The 17,701-nt window shown below is 55.0% G+C and overlaps 4 protein-coding genes across 4 annotated transcripts; 3 read left to right on the top strand and 1 right to left on the bottom strand.

The window, feature by feature from the left end:
* Position 1: 1 nt before the first annotated feature.
* QC764_310920 (uncharacterized protein) lies at positions 2–1,477 on the top strand (the record flags this gene model as incomplete). The annotated part of the gene is made up of 1 exon (XM_062946206.1): positions 2–1,477. The coding sequence occupies one exon, from the start codon at positions 2–4 to the stop codon at positions 1,475–1,477; it is 1,476 nt and encodes a 491-aa protein (XP_062802289.1).
* A 4,464-nt stretch (positions 1,478–5,941) lies between these two features.
* QC764_0059150 (uncharacterized protein) lies at positions 5,942–9,711 on the bottom strand (the record flags this gene model as incomplete). The annotated part of the gene is made up of 3 exons (XM_062940486.1): positions 5,942–7,114; positions 7,162–9,090; positions 9,157–9,711. 3 exons carry the CDS (start codon positions 9,709–9,711, stop codon positions 5,942–5,944), a joined length of 3,657 nt encoding a protein of 1,218 aa, XP_062802288.1.
* A 1,357-nt stretch (positions 9,712–11,068) lies between these two features.
* Positions 11,069–12,163, top strand: QC764_310940 (uncharacterized protein; the record flags this gene model as incomplete). Its single annotated transcript, XM_062946207.1, has 1 exon — positions 11,069–12,163. The coding sequence occupies one exon, from the start codon at positions 11,069–11,071 to the stop codon at positions 12,161–12,163; it is 1,095 nt and encodes a 364-aa protein (XP_062802287.1).
* Positions 12,164–13,859: 1,696 nt separating this feature from the next.
* QC764_310950 (uncharacterized protein) lies at positions 13,860–16,394 on the top strand. The gene is made up of 2 exons (XM_062946208.1): positions 13,860–15,009; positions 15,075–16,394. The coding sequence occupies exons 1-2, from the start codon at positions 14,788–14,790 to the stop codon at positions 16,203–16,205; spliced, it is 1,353 nt and encodes a 450-aa protein (XP_062802286.1). The 5' UTR covers positions 13,860–14,787; the 3' UTR covers positions 16,206–16,394.
* Positions 16,395–17,701: the final 1,307 nt, after the last annotated feature.

The following is a 17,701-nucleotide window of genomic DNA, read 5'->3' as shown; positions in this document are numbered from 1 at the left end:
GATGAACACCGACGACCCCCAACACCCCCAACCTTGGGCACAGAGGAGACGCGGGGCCGGCAGGACATTGTGTTGTCTCTGCCTCGCCGCTCTCTGTTTGGGCTGGGTTGGTTTCTTTGCGATCACAGGGCAACTTGTTACCTTCTGGGGACACACGCACCACGAGAGCAAGTCCTCGGCAGCCGTACCGACCCCTGAGCCAGTGCATCAAGTAAACCTCCAGGCTGTTCTCGGCAGACGCGACGCCGTCCTCCCGGGGCCGCCATATTCTCAGAGGGTACCTAACCCCCGACGCGAAAGAATCAACGAGCAAGTCTACAAGGATGGCAAACTCGTGCCTTTTGAGAGGAGGAAGAAGAAGAAGAACAAAATCGTGATATTGCCGATTCCTTTTGGACCTCATGTTATACCTTTCCCTTCCCCGTTCAAACCAGCAACCAGGACGTACGACCACGATTTGGTGAGCGGTTTTATACAAGTGGACTTGCCCATGGCATTTATTAAGCCCAGCAGTCCATCCGTTACACCCCCGTCCTCGACTGCCTCGAGCGCACCGGGCGCCGAAGAGGCCGCCAAGTTGAGCAGGGTGAAATCCTCGCAGAGATATCAACAAGCTGTCTGGAACTGGGCCGTTGCTCGGTGGGCTAAGGAGGAAAAACGCGAGACCGCTCCCATGGTGGAAAACAAAAACCTTGACGACCAGTTCACGAAGGACTTGGAAATCTGGAACCAGTACAGAAACTGGTTTTATGAGGAAGCCAACGACCGCAACTTCATATACAAGCGAGACTTCATGCACGCCGTGATCCAGCGCTATCAATTCTGGGTGCCCGGGACCTACCTGCCAGAGCTATGCCATCCCATCATGGAAACAAAGTACACCGAGTGGGATAATAAGAAGGAGTTCCCTTGCATTGTGGCCATTGCCCGCCAACACAAGCACAACATGGTCGAAAAGACGCCTACGAAATGGACTTGGAAGAGCAGCAAGGTTGACGCGCCGATCCCTTTCATCCTGCCCGTTAATCGAGTTGGCGGCTATGATTACCTCTCGTGCGAGTTCCGCATCAACACAGGCGGCAACATCGAGATCCGCTGCCCAGGTTTGTTCAGCACCGACGGGAAGAGGTTCGACCCACCGGCACCCCAGCAACCGGCGGCGTCATCTGTCCCGAGCGTGACTTATAAAAGTTCAGCTCCCGTTGCCCCCTCCGCGGTCTCCCCTCGATACCGCTACTATTGCCCTGGTTCGGGACCTATTGGTGATACAGTCAGCGTCAAGACCATCGACAATGATTCCTTACCAACTCCCAGCAAAACGTCCACCACCCGTCTGCCACCGCTGCACTTGCCAAACCACGGCGTGGGCCCATATGTCCCCAACATCTCTCCGTCATCACCCTCCACCGCGGCTAGATTCCCCCCCTGTCGCGGCCCCGTGGCGCAGCCCACTCCGACTCCCAATTCTGCCTCGTAAGGTAAGGTACCGGCCATGGGAGATGATCATCAAGACCCAGATGTGCGCCGTCTTTTCGCCGTCTCTGTCGGCCAAGTTCATCGACGAAGAGAAAGATGATTGTTGTTAAGTCAAAGATGATTGTTGAAGACTGTCTGAACGGTATCTTGAGTTTGGTGTAGGAGTTCGGTCTGTGAGGAGTATGGAGTTGCGGTGTTGGGTTGTGTTATCTGACTTTCGGAAGAGAGGTTCAAGGAAAAGGAGACAGAAAATGGAAAAAGGAAGCGACAGGAAAAGTCGGCATGGTGGTGCTCTGAATGGAGTTTAAGCGCTGCTTGTACCGATGCCCATTTTGTTTGTAATTGCGGACTCGCTGCTGCTGCCTCCGGTTTAGCGGCACCGCCCATTCGGGCAAGGTACGCTCGCCGCGCACCAAACTGACCGCGCGTCACGTGACTCTTCTCTATATAAGACGGCGACCTCCTCGGCCCCTGTGAACATGTATCTTTGACTTCTGCTTCCCTCCATCCTCGGCCCCTTTGCATCCACCGTTTTGACTCTTCGGTGGCCATCAGTTCGCTCAGCTCCAGCCCCCTTCCCCCTCCTGCCGCGTCATCGTCCTGCACTAAGATGAAGCTCTACGGGAATCGATCGATCAAGGCGACACCTGCTCTCGTCCCGAGAGCCAGGTCTTAGACGGCATAAGAACATTACCACTCATGGTCATCATATCCTCAGTTTCTTTTTCCTACTCTGCGGCTCGTATGGCTTTCCTTTCTGCCCTCTTCTCATGGAGTCTAACAGCGACTTACAGCCCAGAGGCCTTTCTCCCCGCCGGACTGCCTCACAGCGCTACGATGCTTCCCACGCAGCAGAGCATCTCACGGCAATGCCTGTCTCCGTGAGGCCTCCAACAGCACCCAGCCAATGGCAGAAATGCCGTAGTCGCTTATCAATCCCCTCTTAGCCCTTGAAAGCATGATAGTGGATGGTGCTATCTCAGGCCCGCCTCCTGTAACTGGCGCGGGTGCCTATGGAGGCTTCCGACACAGTCTTGCCCCCCGATTGGTCCCCAGATCTGGACGAAGAGTGAGGTCACAACTCGCTTGGCGGGGTCCGAGTCAACATTTCTCTGCTCAGGGGTTGCCGAGACTTCCTGCCGCTTGGGGGAACGATCCCTCGGCCCGGCGCCGCTCGCGATGGCTCAGCGGCTTCGAAATCGAGAGCAAGCTAGCGAACTGAGAAGGATGGTTGGGGGACGAGGGGACGGGGATGCGGACGGGCGCATTTTAGCGGGTTGTTGTTGTTGCACACATGTCAACCCCGTTTGTATCACTGCTGCGGGTTCATGAGGCGTTTATGACGGCATCTGGTGCTCTCCCGTCCTCTGAATGGCTCAACAAGTTCGTGGCTGTGGGCGGCCAACATGCGCAGGCGCGGTGTTGAGCTCCATCACGGTCCGACGGAAGAGCTAGTGCTGCCGGGAACTTTCTATCCGATGCTGTGACCGACTGGAAATGGCGTGTCGTGCGTGAACAGCCCAGCAGGCATGAAGACCTGCCTCATTTGGTATCTCCCCGAGGACTCTGCGTTGCCAATGAGTGGCGCGAATCCCTGACGATGTGCGGCAAGCTGAGTCGAGGGCGGCATCATGTGTTCAGCATAGCTGCCTTGGTGTGGCCCGGCAGTGAGCTGGTTGGGACGAAGGAGAAGCAGTTACGTGTCTGCCTCCATCCGATTCATCACCATCTTGGAGAACACAAGGAGGCAGCCGGGAGACGCCTGGAGACATCGAGCTGGGCGCCCGCAAGCGGTTACGACTCATGTTGCCGCATGCTTCAACAGCGACCATATAAGCCGGACAATGCCCGCCCATCTTCACCTGGCTGTACTGCGAACACCAAATTCCTTATCTCTTTTCCTTTCCACACTCTGCAACGCAATCTTGCGCAACACATGCCAGCACCCCCGATAATCTGGGTAGGTCTTCGACGTTGTGGTGCTCCGTTTAGGTGGAAGGTTTTGACAACCGATGCCTAGATCTCACCGGCATCTAATATGGCGCAACTGAACCAGAGGCTGCCACTTGCGTGGTCACTGTGCCAACAGTATCCTCAGCTCAAGCGGAAGCCGCCCCGGCTTGGCTGAGGGAGACTCAAGTTTCTCACCTCGCTGAGGCCGAATCGAGCCAGAACTCTTGCAAGATGAGTCACGTACTCACTGGAGATGCGTCCGCCTCCCAAGATATCAATTTCGCAACCCCTCCTACTAGCCCTGAAAGCCAGCCATACCCGGTTGCGGCGGACGGGCGAGAGCTTCGACCCGTGCCAGTCAGTGAACGGAACAACATGACGGTCGATACCGTCTCTGACTATGACGCTTGTCGTGACGCCCAATGGCATCCGGATTCCCCCTCGATATGCACACACTCTCCGCGGACTATCAGCCCCGTCGAGGTGACCCAAGCGTCACTCGAGTCAAGCGAAACATCCGCCGACACTTTGCACGACGATGCTATTTCTGAAGCCCACATCCCATCTCCCGCAAGGCCGTCGGCCGAACCGTATCAAGCACAAGGCTTGGGTGATGCTAGCTGCGCGTCCAGAGATGCCGAGTCCGAGGTCGCGAAGGCTGGATTCGAATCACCATCTGAAGCCCTAGTGTCGTCCCCGTCCCCGTCTCCTCGTCTTCCCGTCGTATATCCTTGCAAATACATAAAGCGATGCAGTCCAAGGACGGTTACGCAGATAGTGAGTTTTCAGAGAGTGAGGACGGCCTTGATGGGTCAGAACCTCACTACCAAGATGAGAACTCTCCTTCACTCGCGGACAGTGTGGATTCTGGCTCGGAAGACGATGATGCCGATGGTGTACACCAAGGTCGCAAGCGCCGCAAAGTCTCAGTCCATAGTACCGCCGCTAGTTCTCGGGGCTCTCGGAGCTCTCGCCAAAGACGATCGACAACACATGCCGCACAGTTGCCGAGCGGGACCCGAACGTCTGGACGCGCCATTGATAGCCCAACACCGCCACAAGCAACACCAGCTCCGTCCGAGGCTAACATGATTCTTGCTTGGTTCGAGGAATGGCCTCTCGGAGAGGTTTTTCTCTAACGCATCACTGAGGGCGGCAAGGCGACATTTCAATTACAGTTTGACTGGAACTCCGATTTATGTCAGCCGCATGCTGGCAGATCTGTGTCGAACCCAAAGAAGCGCAGAAGGCCGTCTAAAACTTTGCCTTCAGTTGCAAAATTGCCCGGCGCAAGATGGACGCCAGAAGAGGATGAAACTGTGCGCAGGATGAAACAAGATGGCGATTATTGGGCCGCTATCCAGCACGCCCTTCCGCACCGTTCTCAGGGCACGATCCAAGTCCGGTACTCGACCAAACTCAGGGGTTAAGCCGGTCAAGTATAGCAGCTCAACTCAACAGTTTTCGGGAAGAGAGTTAGATAATTCAATGTTAAGATATGAATAGTAGCCTTGTTTTATCGTTCAGCTTGAACATTTGCCAATGCTCGCGTAGGAACGCTTCCTTAGGGATAGCATTTCGCAGCGGGTTATCCACTGCTTAATTAACCCCGGGTGGATGGCACTTGCTTGTCCGTTGGTGCCGCTTAACGAGTAGCTTGCTAATCGTGCAGCACGTGAGGGGTCGATTGTGGTCAACAGCGAGCCGGAGCGGGACCGAAAGCCGGGAGTGCCGGGCGCCTTGGAACTCGCACCGAGGCAGAAACCCGTATAGCGGTCATGTGGGTCTGGCCACGAACTCTCTGAGCTTTTTGCCATGGTTGAGCAACCAGAACTATCTAATAAGAGCCAAGTAAGGCCTTTCTGCTGTCGCATTAGTCTTGATGTAAAATAGAGAATTAACTAAATGGAATGTCTATCGACGTAATAGTGGATAAAAGCACTCTAAGCATGTCATACAAGGACTCGAAGGTCACAATCGCCATCGGGAATTGTGGGTACATTCGATGGCCGAGCCGGCCTCCACTTGCGACCGAAAGAGGAGCCCCGGACAGCCAGAAAACAAGGGCCATCCAACATGCAAGATGTATCTATCTGCAGCCACCAGCCTCTATCTCAAAAGAAAGCATTAAGCAAACAGAAACTCCATCTACAGAATGGCCAGTGTTTTTCGATGTGAAGGGGCCGTGGATCACATGATTCCTGGTACTAGACAGTTCTCGTTAGGTCTGGAAGGCAAGAACGCCGCAGTCCACTCTACTATAAATTTTGCTCGGCCCCTACGACCCTCCGAGAACAAAGTTAAAAGGAAATTAAAGAGAAAGAAATGATGCTGGCTTTTTCCAATAGCACATCTGAAGCTCGATAAATACAGGGCTAGCCAGCCAAGGTAGGAAATAGTTGCTGGCCGGGATTCCTGCTTCCAAATCAAACAGAACCAATTTCGTAGGTCACTACTGAGAACTGAAAAAGGGCTGCTTGTGACCAAAAAGATAATTATGCCTGCCTCCGCTCTAAGAGAACTTCATCACTAGTACAGGACCTGAACGACACCCTATAGCGACCGTTGATCCGACAACAGCGGATATCTCCACTCGATAGTCCGGAGGTAGCCAAAGCATCTCCTTTCCATCTTTAACAATCCATACACCGTCGGTGTTTATACCCCAGCCAGAATGGCGAACACCCCGTAAGGTTATTGCAGTGGACTGATCATCAATGGCAGACTGTAGAGCCGGGTGATCCAGGTTTAGAAGTCCAATGTCCGTAGAGAGGAGAGAGTTTGTCGTTGGATCGAATGAAAGACGAAATAATATTCTCCCAAAGTCGAGTGTATGCACGCACTCGCCCGTGGCCGCATCCCAGATCTTGACCGTCTTGTCGTCCGAGCCCGACGCGAGACGCTGGCCATCCGCCGAGAACACCACCGACCTCACCCAATCGCCATGGCCCTCGAGCGTCTGCACGCACTCGCCCGTGGCCGCATCCCAGATCTTGACCGTCTTGTCGTCCGAGCCCGACGCGAGACGCTGACCATCCGCCGAGAACACCACCGACCTCACCCAATCGCCATGGCCCTCGAGCGTCTGCACGCACTCGCCCGTGGCCGCATCCCAGATCTTGACCGTATTGTCGTCCGAGCCCGACGCGAGACGCTGGCCATCCGCCGAGAACACCACCGACTTCACCGAACCGCCATGGCCCTCGAGCGTCTGCACGCACGCGCCCGTGGCCGCATCCCAGATCTTGACCGTATTGTCGCCCGAGCCCGACGCGAGACGCTGGCCATCCGCCGAGAACACCACCGACCTCACCGAACCGCCATGGCCCTCGAGCGTCTGCACGCACGCGCCCGTGGCCGCATCCCAGATCTTGACCGTCTTGTCGCCCGAGCCCGACGCGAGACGCTGGCCATCCGCCGAGAACACCACCGAGCTCACCGAACCGCCATGGCCCTCGAGCGTCTGCACGCAGGCGTTCCAATCCGCTTCAATTCTTGGTTTCAGTATCATCCAATTTGGCTCTTCCTTCTTGAAGAGTTCTCTAATGAGGCTGCGTTCGGGGCTGAACACGAGTGCCGACGCATAGGTCTGCAATGGAGCAATCTCGATCGGCCGTTTGTGAGAAAGGATAAACCGGCGCGCGTCTCGAAGTAGTTCTGCCAGTTTTTGTGATCGCGTGTTTCTCTATAAACATGTTAGGTCGTCTCTGGTGTACGCCCACATTAACTCACCACCAAAGCCTCGAGTTTGTACACCGCCCGGACTCCCTCCGACATGCTGCGTAAGAGGCTGAGAGATTCTAGCCAATACAGGTATTTATTTTGGATGAATTCATGAATAACGCTGCTATCCTGAAGATCCTCATGGCTGCTTGTGGGATTGGAGTCGACGAGATGATCGACCCAATAGATGCATGAATATCGGATCAAAGACAATGGGTCGGGATTGGGCAGCGAGACCTGATCGATGAAGAATCCCGGGGTGCTTAGGCCGTAAATATCGCGTCGCAGGGCCTCTGACAGAGCCGCTAGCGACCTTGAGAAAAGGGTATGGTGCTGGTGCGCGGTGCCAGAAGGCAAGATGTGGCGGGATGCCTTGCTGAGTAGGTAATCCTTCGCCGACTGATGCACAAAGTAAACAACGCTCTCCCGAAGGGTCAAGAAAGAGCCACAGGAGCCAATAATGTCTTTCAGGTCGTCCGGGTCAATATCCTCAAGTGACTCAGCAAGAACCTTCAGTTCATCCAAGGTGACAGGTCGATACACTACCGAGGCAATAGCCAGAACCTCCTTGCAAAGGTCAGCATCCTCCGAATCACGAATATGCTCTATCATTCGGCCATATAGAGAATCCAACCCAGGGGGGAAAGACTGCAACCTAGAGAGCGTATGCCGCTTTCGGGCCTTGGGGTCTGCGAGCTCTTTACAAACCAAGGCCACCCAGAGAAAGGTGCCGTCAGCATTGGAGGTTAAGTGGTTCTTAACGGCGTCCCTTGTTTTCTTATCGTAGTTCTTAAGACCTGCCAGCTCCTCCACCTTGCACTCAATATATGTGTCGACAGCCTTAGAGATGGAGTCTTGGTTTAGCTCGAGCTGAAGCCTGACCTTCTGTTCTGTACGGCCGAGTTTCTCCTCAATGTCCTGCCAGTTGCGACTAGACACGATCCACTTGACCCGGGATGAAGATATCGTCAACGATTGAATGATGAAGTTAAGAAGCTTGGGCCGATCGGTAGTGCACTCGTCAAGGGCGTCAATGATCAAGACTGCGTCTTTCAAGGTTGGGTCCTTCAGCATGTCCGTGAATATCTCAACCAGAGACACCCAGACATTGATGCCCTGGAAGAGTTTCTCGCCCGCAACATCGTGCTTTGACCGGACGTGCGAAATAAGCGATGGTTGCTGGAGGATGAGGAGGTAGATGAGGCCACGTAGCACAGACGCCGCATTGCTCAGTTGAGCCTCAGTGGCCTGACAGAAGAAATAGGACAAGAGACTGTTGGGTCCCTTCTTTAGCTCGTCGATGATGCCGCATAGGAGCATGGTCTTGCCTTTACCAGGGTCACCCTTGATCCAGAGCAGCCGGCTCTGCGGATCGTCGCGAAATCGCTGGAAGTCGGCGTGGTCAAGAATCCAGCGGTACGAGTCCCTAAGCAGGCCGCCCTTCGTGTCTTCGATGCGCGTCTTGTCGTCGCGAGGGTCAGTCTCGCGCAGGTCTCTCAGGCATTGCTTGTCCCCGTCGTCCTGGTGCCTCTTCTCCTGTTGCTTCTCTAGAGCACCTGCGACGTCGATGAGTTTCCGAAGCTGTATCTTGCTGTCCTCGCTGTTGTATTGATCCATGTCTCTTTCCACGGCAGCCTCGGCTTCCTTGATCTCGTTGAGCTGGCCAGCCCAGTCATCGATTTTCCACAGATCCCTTCCGATGACGGCTGCCCAGTTGCGGTGGTAGAGGCAGACACTCTTGATCTGATACGCGAGGAGTTTCTCGTAGAGCTGCACGACATGCTTCTCTAGTTGGGCTCGCAGTCCCGCAGAAGATTGCTCGGCCTTGTTCTCGTCGAGAAGCAGGGACACCAAGTTCCAGTACCACTCTATTCTCAACAGGACGTAGACGATGCCTTTGCGGTTGTCGCGTGCCTCGGTTACGGGGTTCGAAAGGATCTATCGACTGTCAGCATGGGATCGTCCACCGTTCTCTCTTCAGTTGGAAAAGCTGATCACACACACCTCTAGTCCGAGGCAGACACCGACCCAGGCGACGGCGGCTTCGGGAGCGGCATGCACCGCCTTGTCTACTACTCTCCTGACTTCTTGCATTGCTTGCAAGCCTTCGTCGATGCCTCGCTTGATGGACGCTTGCTTCTGCGTCCGATCCAGTCCAGCCTGAACCAGCTGTTGCATTTGGCCGCTTCGTGTCCCCGGGGTCTCTCCTATCTCGTTGTCTGTTGATTCGGGAGTAACAGAGCTTGGGTCGTTTCCATGCAGTTCAGTTGATAAGATCTTCTCGTACGCCCCGACCAGTTTGGGCTCGCTCGCTTTGACCCCATCGTAGGCCTCATTCCAAAGTCGCTCTTGTAGGCTCGGCAGCGATGAGGTATTGGTATCCGTCGAGGTAGGTGGAGAAGACGTTGGCTGAGATATCGGTCGAGTAGCTAATTGGGATGCAGGCCGAGATGATGTTGGCAAAACTGTTTGTGGCGAAGGAGTCGAGGATTCCCGGGGGGCGGCCTGCAACCACTTTCTGCCCTTGGATTTCACTTTCCCAAACAAACTAGGCGCCATCTTCACCGAGAGGCCACCTTGTCCTTGTTGGGCGATATGATGGTATCAGCGAGATGACTTCTCCGATCGATGAGTCGGGACGGCGATTGATTGCCATCACTGGCGAGGTGGGACAGCGCAACATCTTTGGGGGATTTGCGTGCGGTGAGGCCTCAGCAGCTGAAAAAGACCCCTGTAGCTAGGCGCAGCTTGTGAGGCCAATAGGGCTGGGTGAGTGATGGTGTATGCAACCTCACAGGGCCAAGTATGCTAGGCTATTTACAGTTCCAAGCTCTTGTGCTCACGTCTCCTAGAGGAAGTCCCGCAGTTGCGAGTCGTAAATGCAGGCTCACGAGTTATCTTGGCGTTGATGCCCACAATTGGCCGCCTCTCCACACCTTTGATGTGGGGAGTTAAAGATGCTACTTGAAGAAAAGCGAACCTAGGCAGGACGTTGCCCCGACGGTGGGGTATTAGAGGCACAGCGTCGCCATGGCAAACGACGATATTTTGACGGTTAGGGAAGCAAGTTCGAAGGTGGTTTAGCTTGTGGGTCAACAGCCCGAGACGAGAGAGAGGGGGGGGGGACCAGCGCAGGTATATAGTACCTGCCCCGCGACCTTTTGTCGCTGGACTCCCCGCACGGCTTGTGCCTGCTAAAACGGCGACACTTTCCGCCCGATTTGGCGGCCCCAGCAGTGCTTTCTCTGTTTATGGAGTAATAAACGTCAATAACACCTGTTGTCTTCCTCACTGCCATGTCCAACCCTAACCCATATGAAAGTGGAGTTCCAGTGACCAGGCGCGTGGAGAGGTGGAATCATCCGACTTCAGGCAAAGTAGAAAGTGGCCGCAGAACCAGGAACAGATGGTGGTGAGATCCGGAAATCTGTGGGCCTTTAATATATCCAGCATGCGACAGACGGAACCTCGACATCCAGAGTGACGGGGGAGGTGGAAGGTCGACGAGACAAGCTCTCCAAGCCCATCCAAGCCCTCCAAGCTTTGCCTGGCGATCTCTTGGCCAGCCCAGCCAGCGTGTTATGGTCCGCTGTGATTGGTGCAAATCAATATTGGCATCGGGAGCAAAGCCGGGCGCCATGCACCACTCCCCACTGTTGGGACCTCCGAGGCCCTCCCCCACTGCGAGACTACGACCGAACAGGAAACCTCCAGCACCACCCTCCGAGAGTGCAACTCTGACCTTGATGCCGCCTCCGTCCTGCACCGCCGAGCGGGCCGTTGATCCAGCACCTCATGCACACAAGAGCCTCTCATATAAAATGCCAACGACCACGCTGTCGTCACTCTTGACCAGAGGATCTTTCTCGGCACCTCTGGTCATCATCTCTGCCGTCAACCCTTCCCTGCTGCCACCATGAAGTTCCACGTTCTCTCCGGTCTCGTCGCCCAGGTGCTGTCTGTCTCGGCAGGCACCATCCTGTGGGATGGCCGCTTCAACGACATGACCTCGTCTGCCGATCTGAACAAGTGGTCCTGGGGCAACCAGGTTGGCCCATACCAGTACTACATCCACGGGTCTTCTCCTGTGTCGGCCTATGTCAACCTCTCGCCCGACTACAAGAACCCAGCCGACACTGGTTCCAGGCAGGGAGCCAAGATCACGCTCGACAACACGGCCTACTGGAACGGCCAGAACATGCGCCGCACCGAGCTGATCCCCCAGACCACCGCTGCCATCAACCAAGGCAAGGTCTACTACCACTTCTCCTTAATGAGAAAGGACATCAACGCCCCGGCCACCACTAGGGAGCACCAGATCGCCTTCTTCGAAAGCCACTTCACCGAGCTCAAGTCCGGTTGGCTCTCGGGCGCCCCTGGCATCTCGGACACTCTGCTTAGGTGGTGCGTTGGCGGCCAGACCCAGTGGAGTGTCGAGTGGGCTGCTGATGTCTGGCACAACGTTGCCTACGAGATCGACTTTGCTGCCGGCACCGTCGGTTTCTGGCACTCTACCGGCAGCGACCCCCTAACCAGAAAGGTGGCCCCTGTCAAGACCAGCACCAGCTCCAACGGCGCCGACTGGCATGTTGGTGTCTTGGAGCTCCCGAGAAGCGGCTACCCTGATTCCAACGAGGACTTTTACTGGTCCGGCGTGTATATTGAGAGCGGCAGTTTGACCACCTCGGTCGCCGGTCCTGGCCAACCCATCCCCGGTGACGGTGGCTCCTCCAGCAGCAGCAGCAGCAGCAGCAGTGTCCCCAGCAGCACAAGCACCAGAGTCAGCAGCACCTCCACCCCGGCCCCCGTTTCCTCTACCACGCTCGTTACCTCCACCACCCGCGTCTCCTCCACCAGCACCAGCTCTGCCGCACCCGTTCAGACCACCCCCAGCGGTTGCACCGCCGGCCAGTACGCCCAGTGCGACGGCATTGGCTTCAGTGGTTGCAAGACTTGCGCTGCCCCCTACACTTGCAAGTACGGAAACGACTGGTACTCCCAGTGCTTGTAAGCATGCGGGATCGAGATGGCTGTGATGATGGGACTCTGTATATAGATTAGTTACTTCGTGTCAATACTTGAGCCTGGATGGCAAGCATCTTGGACGCCAATACATACATATTTACATACGCTCAAGGGTTGTGGCTGGGCATGTTACTGACATGTGACTCAAGTTGGTGTGTGAAGTATCCAGAAAAGGAGCGCTGGTTGTTCCCAGCCCCTACTTACATGCTGATAGACAGTGCTCGACAATTTTGCCAACTTTATAGTTTGGCTCAGGAGCGTGCTTCTGCTGAATTAAATACCTGGTAGCCTCTCCCAAATGCAATGAAGGGAAGAAATTCAAGAAACACTGGTTGGCTGGGATGCCAGGACCATTTGTTTTCCAGGTTACTTCTGAGCTGTGGTTGATGTCGAGATTGAAGAATTATCTTATATCAAAGTGAGTGCACTGGATCTTAGGTCGTGTGAAAATCTTCACGGGCACAACATAGCTTCAACTTCCGCTGTCATATAGGTACATAAACTAGTTTGGTACCTAGTTTGATTGTATAACCGTAATCTTGACGCGGCCCATGTTCGAAAAGTTGGGAGATGGTGTCAATAACCCGCCACGAAGCTGATTTCTTTGGATTCAAGTGGAAGCAGTATCAGTCCTGCAATAGGTGAGTGTCTGATAAAACCATCTTTCAATACATCTCGACCATTCCTGAAGGTGTGGTTCGGGCTGCTTTCCTGTATCGACTATCGAGTTACCTAGTGCCAGTTACCTTATTTTGTCCCAACCTGAATGCCCGGGAGTTTCCCACGCCCGTCATCCAAGACAACTAAACCACCAAATCTCGTCAATCTTGTGAAATCCCATGACGTCGGAAACCAGATTCTCACCATCACACTCCGAAAATGTCTCGGATCATGTAAGATATGCCCCCCTTCCGATGCAATCCTGCCAAAGGCCACCAAAACCGCCCCATCGATCAAATATCATCAGCCGCCTGGCATCAATTTGTGCTGACGAATATGCCTGTCGGTTTAGGTATTTCTTCTTTCTTTCCCACGGTTTCACAAATCACAGAAAAATGTGCATTTTGGCAGCTGAATCGGGGGACCTAGTGTACCCCTCCTTTTCCCTAGTTCACCCCCCAAATTAAACACGGCCTGGGTCTGGGCCTGGGTGATGGAAAGTTCCCTCTTCCCATTCCCGCGTTGAGAGGGATATGTCTGTGCGCGCATATATATACATGGTCTCGGACACGGCTGGGTTCCAAAAGGACCCAGACCCCAGATTGTAGTATCGGAATCTGGGCTACCGATACATCCACTGATTTTCCCGATTCAACACACCCCGTTGGTCTGACTTGAACAACTTGTCAACCACCAGGCAACCCTGAAGTAAAAGTGGTCGTCTCCCTAACCAGCCACACCTCTTTCGTAGAGGATGGCAGCCACGGGAACCGGGTACTCAGCCGGCCCGTTTTCTCTGGCCGTGGGAGGGTGGGTGTGGCGTGTTGGTTGGTTAACCACATTATGGACAGCCATGTCACTCTCTCCCCGCCACACGCAGCAAAATACCAAAAGGGAAATTCCCATTCCGCAGGCACCTGGTCTGTGACAGGAGCTAAAGCCTGACGCCAGGTAAAGGGCAGTTGGCAGATGCTTTGTGGCTTTGGCTCTGCCTGGTGTTGTTCTATAGCAACAGCTTGCCTCTTTCGCAGTGCAATCCCATTGCTTCATCCCACACCAAAACACACTGATCACCAGTATGATCTCCCCCCGAAGCACAATACCACACACCTGTATATCTATTCCTAGATCGTCATAAGCAGCCCGGTCATGTGACAAACCCCCGTCACAAAACCTTCAATGACTTGGTGTTCGGACTGGACCCGGAACACGGGCAGAAGGATGAGACATCTTTCGTCTGATGCTCATCCCGCCCATGACGTGCGTGTTTGGTTTCAACAAGTTAACAATCAACCAGTGCTCATCCTGGACATGTCGAGAAAATAGAATGATCAACGACTGAAACATAAGAATTGTTCGAGAAGATGAGACTCAGATTCTGGGAGAGGATGAGCCGGGTTGACGCCGACACGGCCCCACCCTCGCCCGTCCAGGGGGCTCCGGCACCTGCCGTGAACCCGGCCCACCGCCGGAGCCGCGAGAGCCGATAGCAGACCCTCTTCTGGGAAACCCAATGACATCCCCACATCGGCCCACGCGGCATTCAGATCTTAAAATCTTCGTCCACGCGTTCTCATCTCGCGCGATCCGGTCAAGGCTGGGCAACGTCATGCGGGGCACCGGTTGAGGTGACATCGCGCCGGACGCCCATCCTCAAAACCAGGAACCTACACCGACGAGTGAGGAGCAAGAGCCGAATTCAAGGCGAGGAGCCGTCTGTCAATCATCTCGGTTACACGTGTAAAGACACCTCCAGCTCGACCAAAAGGGTGGGTAGTACGAAAGATATCTCGAATAGGTAAGACTGGCCATGCCAAGGACGGTCGTTAAGAGGACGAGAGGCGATGACTGTCGATGTATAAGGGGGCGTCTTTCTGCGTGTGGCTTGTTAGGTAGACTTCTACAGCCAAACCCAGCACCCTACCTTTGGAGTTTGACCATCTTGTCAAGATGAAGCTGTCCACATCAAGACTCGCGGCGTTCTCGTCAGCGTTGCTGCTAGAGGGTGCCCTCGCGGCCACGTCGGGCAACTTTGACGTCCTGACCATCAATGTGGCCGGCCTCCCGGCCATCCTCAACGACAATGGTGTTCCCGGCGACAAGGCAGCCAACGCGGCGGCCATGGGTGCAAAGTTCTCCGAGTATGGGATCGACGTCGTGCAGCTGCAAGAGGTAAGTCCTTGACTCCTTGTTTCAAGATCATCACCCGAATCGGAGCATTAACACGTTGGTGACAGGACTTCAACTACCACGCTCACATCTACCGGACCAACACGCATCCGCACAGGACTGCCACATCGGGCGGTGTTCCGTTTGGTTCGGGTCTCAACACCGTGTCCTACCTTCCCTGGGTTGACTTTCGGCGTATCAAGTGGAACAAATGCTCCGATGCGAGCCAGTCCGATTGTCTGACGCCGAAAGGCTTCACCTTCATGCGTGTGGCCATCTCATCCGACAGCTCCACTGCGGCCTATGTTGATTTCTACAATCTCCACGCCGACGCCGGTGTCGAGCCTGGTGATCTTACTGCCCGAAACGACAACGTGAAGCAGGTGGTTGACTACATCGCCACGTGGAGCAAGGGCAATGCTGTCGTTGTGGCTGGTGACTTCAACAGCCGCTACACTCGGACAGGCGACACGGGCATCCGGGATTTGCTCGCCAGCGAGAATCCTTCCGGCCCCCGACTCAAGGATGCCTGGGTTGAGCTCCTCTACAATAACGTCATTCCCCAGTCCCCCAGCTCATGCGGCAACCCCGCTGCCAATGACCTGTGTGAAATCGTGGACAAGGTCTTTTACCGGGCTAGCCCGCTCCTCAACCTCCAGGCCACCGACGTCCGCTATGATACTTTGCGGTTCCTTCAGGCCGACGGCAACATCCTGACAGATCACAACCCAGTCCTTGTCAACTACACCTGGTCCTCTGGAGCGTCCCTTCGTCAGAGCAGCTTGTTCGGCGGTCCCCACGGCACCTGGTTCAGCGATGTCCCTGTCCTTGCCGGGACCAACAAGCCAAAGACGGCAACCATCACCTTCCGAGGAGGATCCCGTCTTGATAGCGTCGGACTGACACTGACAGACGGCACCATATTCGCCCACGGCGGCACCGGCGGGAGTGTTGTTTCTCTCGCCCTGGGAGCGACCGAATACTGGACCCAGGCCGAGCTCTGCAGTGGCCAACGTAACGGACAAACTCGCAACTTTTATATCCGAGCTGTGACTTCTTCGGGGCGCAGTCTCACAGCGGGCTCGGCGACCAGTTCCTGCCAAACATTCACGGCTCCAAGCGGGTGGGAGATTGTCGGGTTTGTTGGGCAGGAAGGAAGTGAAGTGGATCAGTTGGCGTTTGTGTATGCGCCACGATGAGAATGGAATCTGATGCGTGTTGCTGGTGTCACATGTGGTTGATGATCGGTGTAGTGTAGCGATTTCCGCCGATAGTTCATGCCGAGAGACGGAGTTCTCGAGCGTTGTGACGCTTGGGAACCACGCCGGTTCCAAAAAGTATCAGATCATAATCACACCCGTCGTCTATCTTACCATCTTGCTTGAAATGCGCGTATGTAATGCCTGAAACCGAGGTACTCTGCGATGCTACCAGCATCTCACTCACGCCTCTCTGCCAAATGAGCCGGACAGGTAGTGATCAGCACAATATCGCGGGCTCCAGTAATGGCGGTTTTGGGTGTTGATCGTCCAAGCTCGTCTCGGCCGCCATGCCGAGGAGAGCAGTGATCACCGCCGAGCTCACGAGAGCGAGTCGGCCAGACCGCTGGCAGCCGGTGGAGCCTTGATGGGCAGCCACAAGCACTCAACAGAAAGGAAAAGACAGGCATGACAGGACCCTGGGGTTTTTGCCAGGCCTGCCAGGAAATTGACAACCAAGGCTGTCCTTGTCAACCTGGTTGCCGATGCCCCACGAGAAACGCCTTTCTCCACCTGTGTCGAAACAAGCAGACAAGCAACCTTGTCGATGGAGGCGGCCAATTATCAGGTGGGACTGGCCAATGAGAGTACTAAACCCCCGATGTGAATGCCGAGACGGGGACGGAATTGAAGTAAAATGCAGTGTTAGTTATTGTCGATACAGGGTGTGAGATGCCGCAAGATGGGTATCGTGGTGGCCTGATTATCGAGGACTGCATGGTTTCCGATTTGTTACTGATCTTTCACAATGTTGATGGGTGGTCTTCGGCACTAGAAAACCGCCGCCATTGAACGCCAAGAGGCAGCCGGTGGGCGGGCGGTGAACGGCGGGCGGTAGGCGCCGTTGGGCTTCCAAGGTCGTCTGTCTGTCTGTGTGCTTGATGCCCGATGTTGAGGTTTGACGACATTGAGTTGATTATCGCCTGTGGCGATTGATAGACAGATGGATTGATTGATCTTAATTGCTGCTGCTGGTGGGGTGGTGGTGGTGGGTTGCGCAAATGCAGGTCCCAGGTACCATTTCACACCGAGTTACCCCGCCTTCCCGCACCCAGTTGCTGACGTCGATACCATTGACCAATCATGTTGGGTGTTGGCCGAGGTGATGGCGGCAGACGCGGCCTGGTAAGTTTGGATAGAGCTTCGACATTGCCCGGAAAAGAGCCGATGTGCCGCGATGCCGTCCCTCCATGTTCGTATTGATGTGTCCCTGTGTTGAGGCTGAAGTGGCGAGCTCTTCACACCCCAAGTTGGCTTGTCGCGCAGCTGCTGAACCTTCCCCGCCGCTGGCCGGCATCGACATGCTGCAGTAGGTCTGCATATGTAGGCACCTTGGAAAAGCCCTCGAAAAGGAAAATCAGTTCCATAAATTCTCTGCTTTCGGAGCTTGCACAACGTGGGATTGGACCTAATATGGAAGGTTGAAAAGTGAAACA

This window comes from Podospora pseudoanserina, chromosome 3 (genome assembly GCF_035222485.1).
Source record: "Podospora pseudoanserina strain CBS 124.78 chromosome 3, whole genome shotgun sequence".
Classification (NCBI taxonomy): Eukaryota; Fungi; Ascomycota; class Sordariomycetes; order Sordariales; family Podosporaceae; genus Podospora; species Podospora pseudoanserina.
This window is presented reverse-complemented; position numbering and strand designations above follow the sequence as displayed.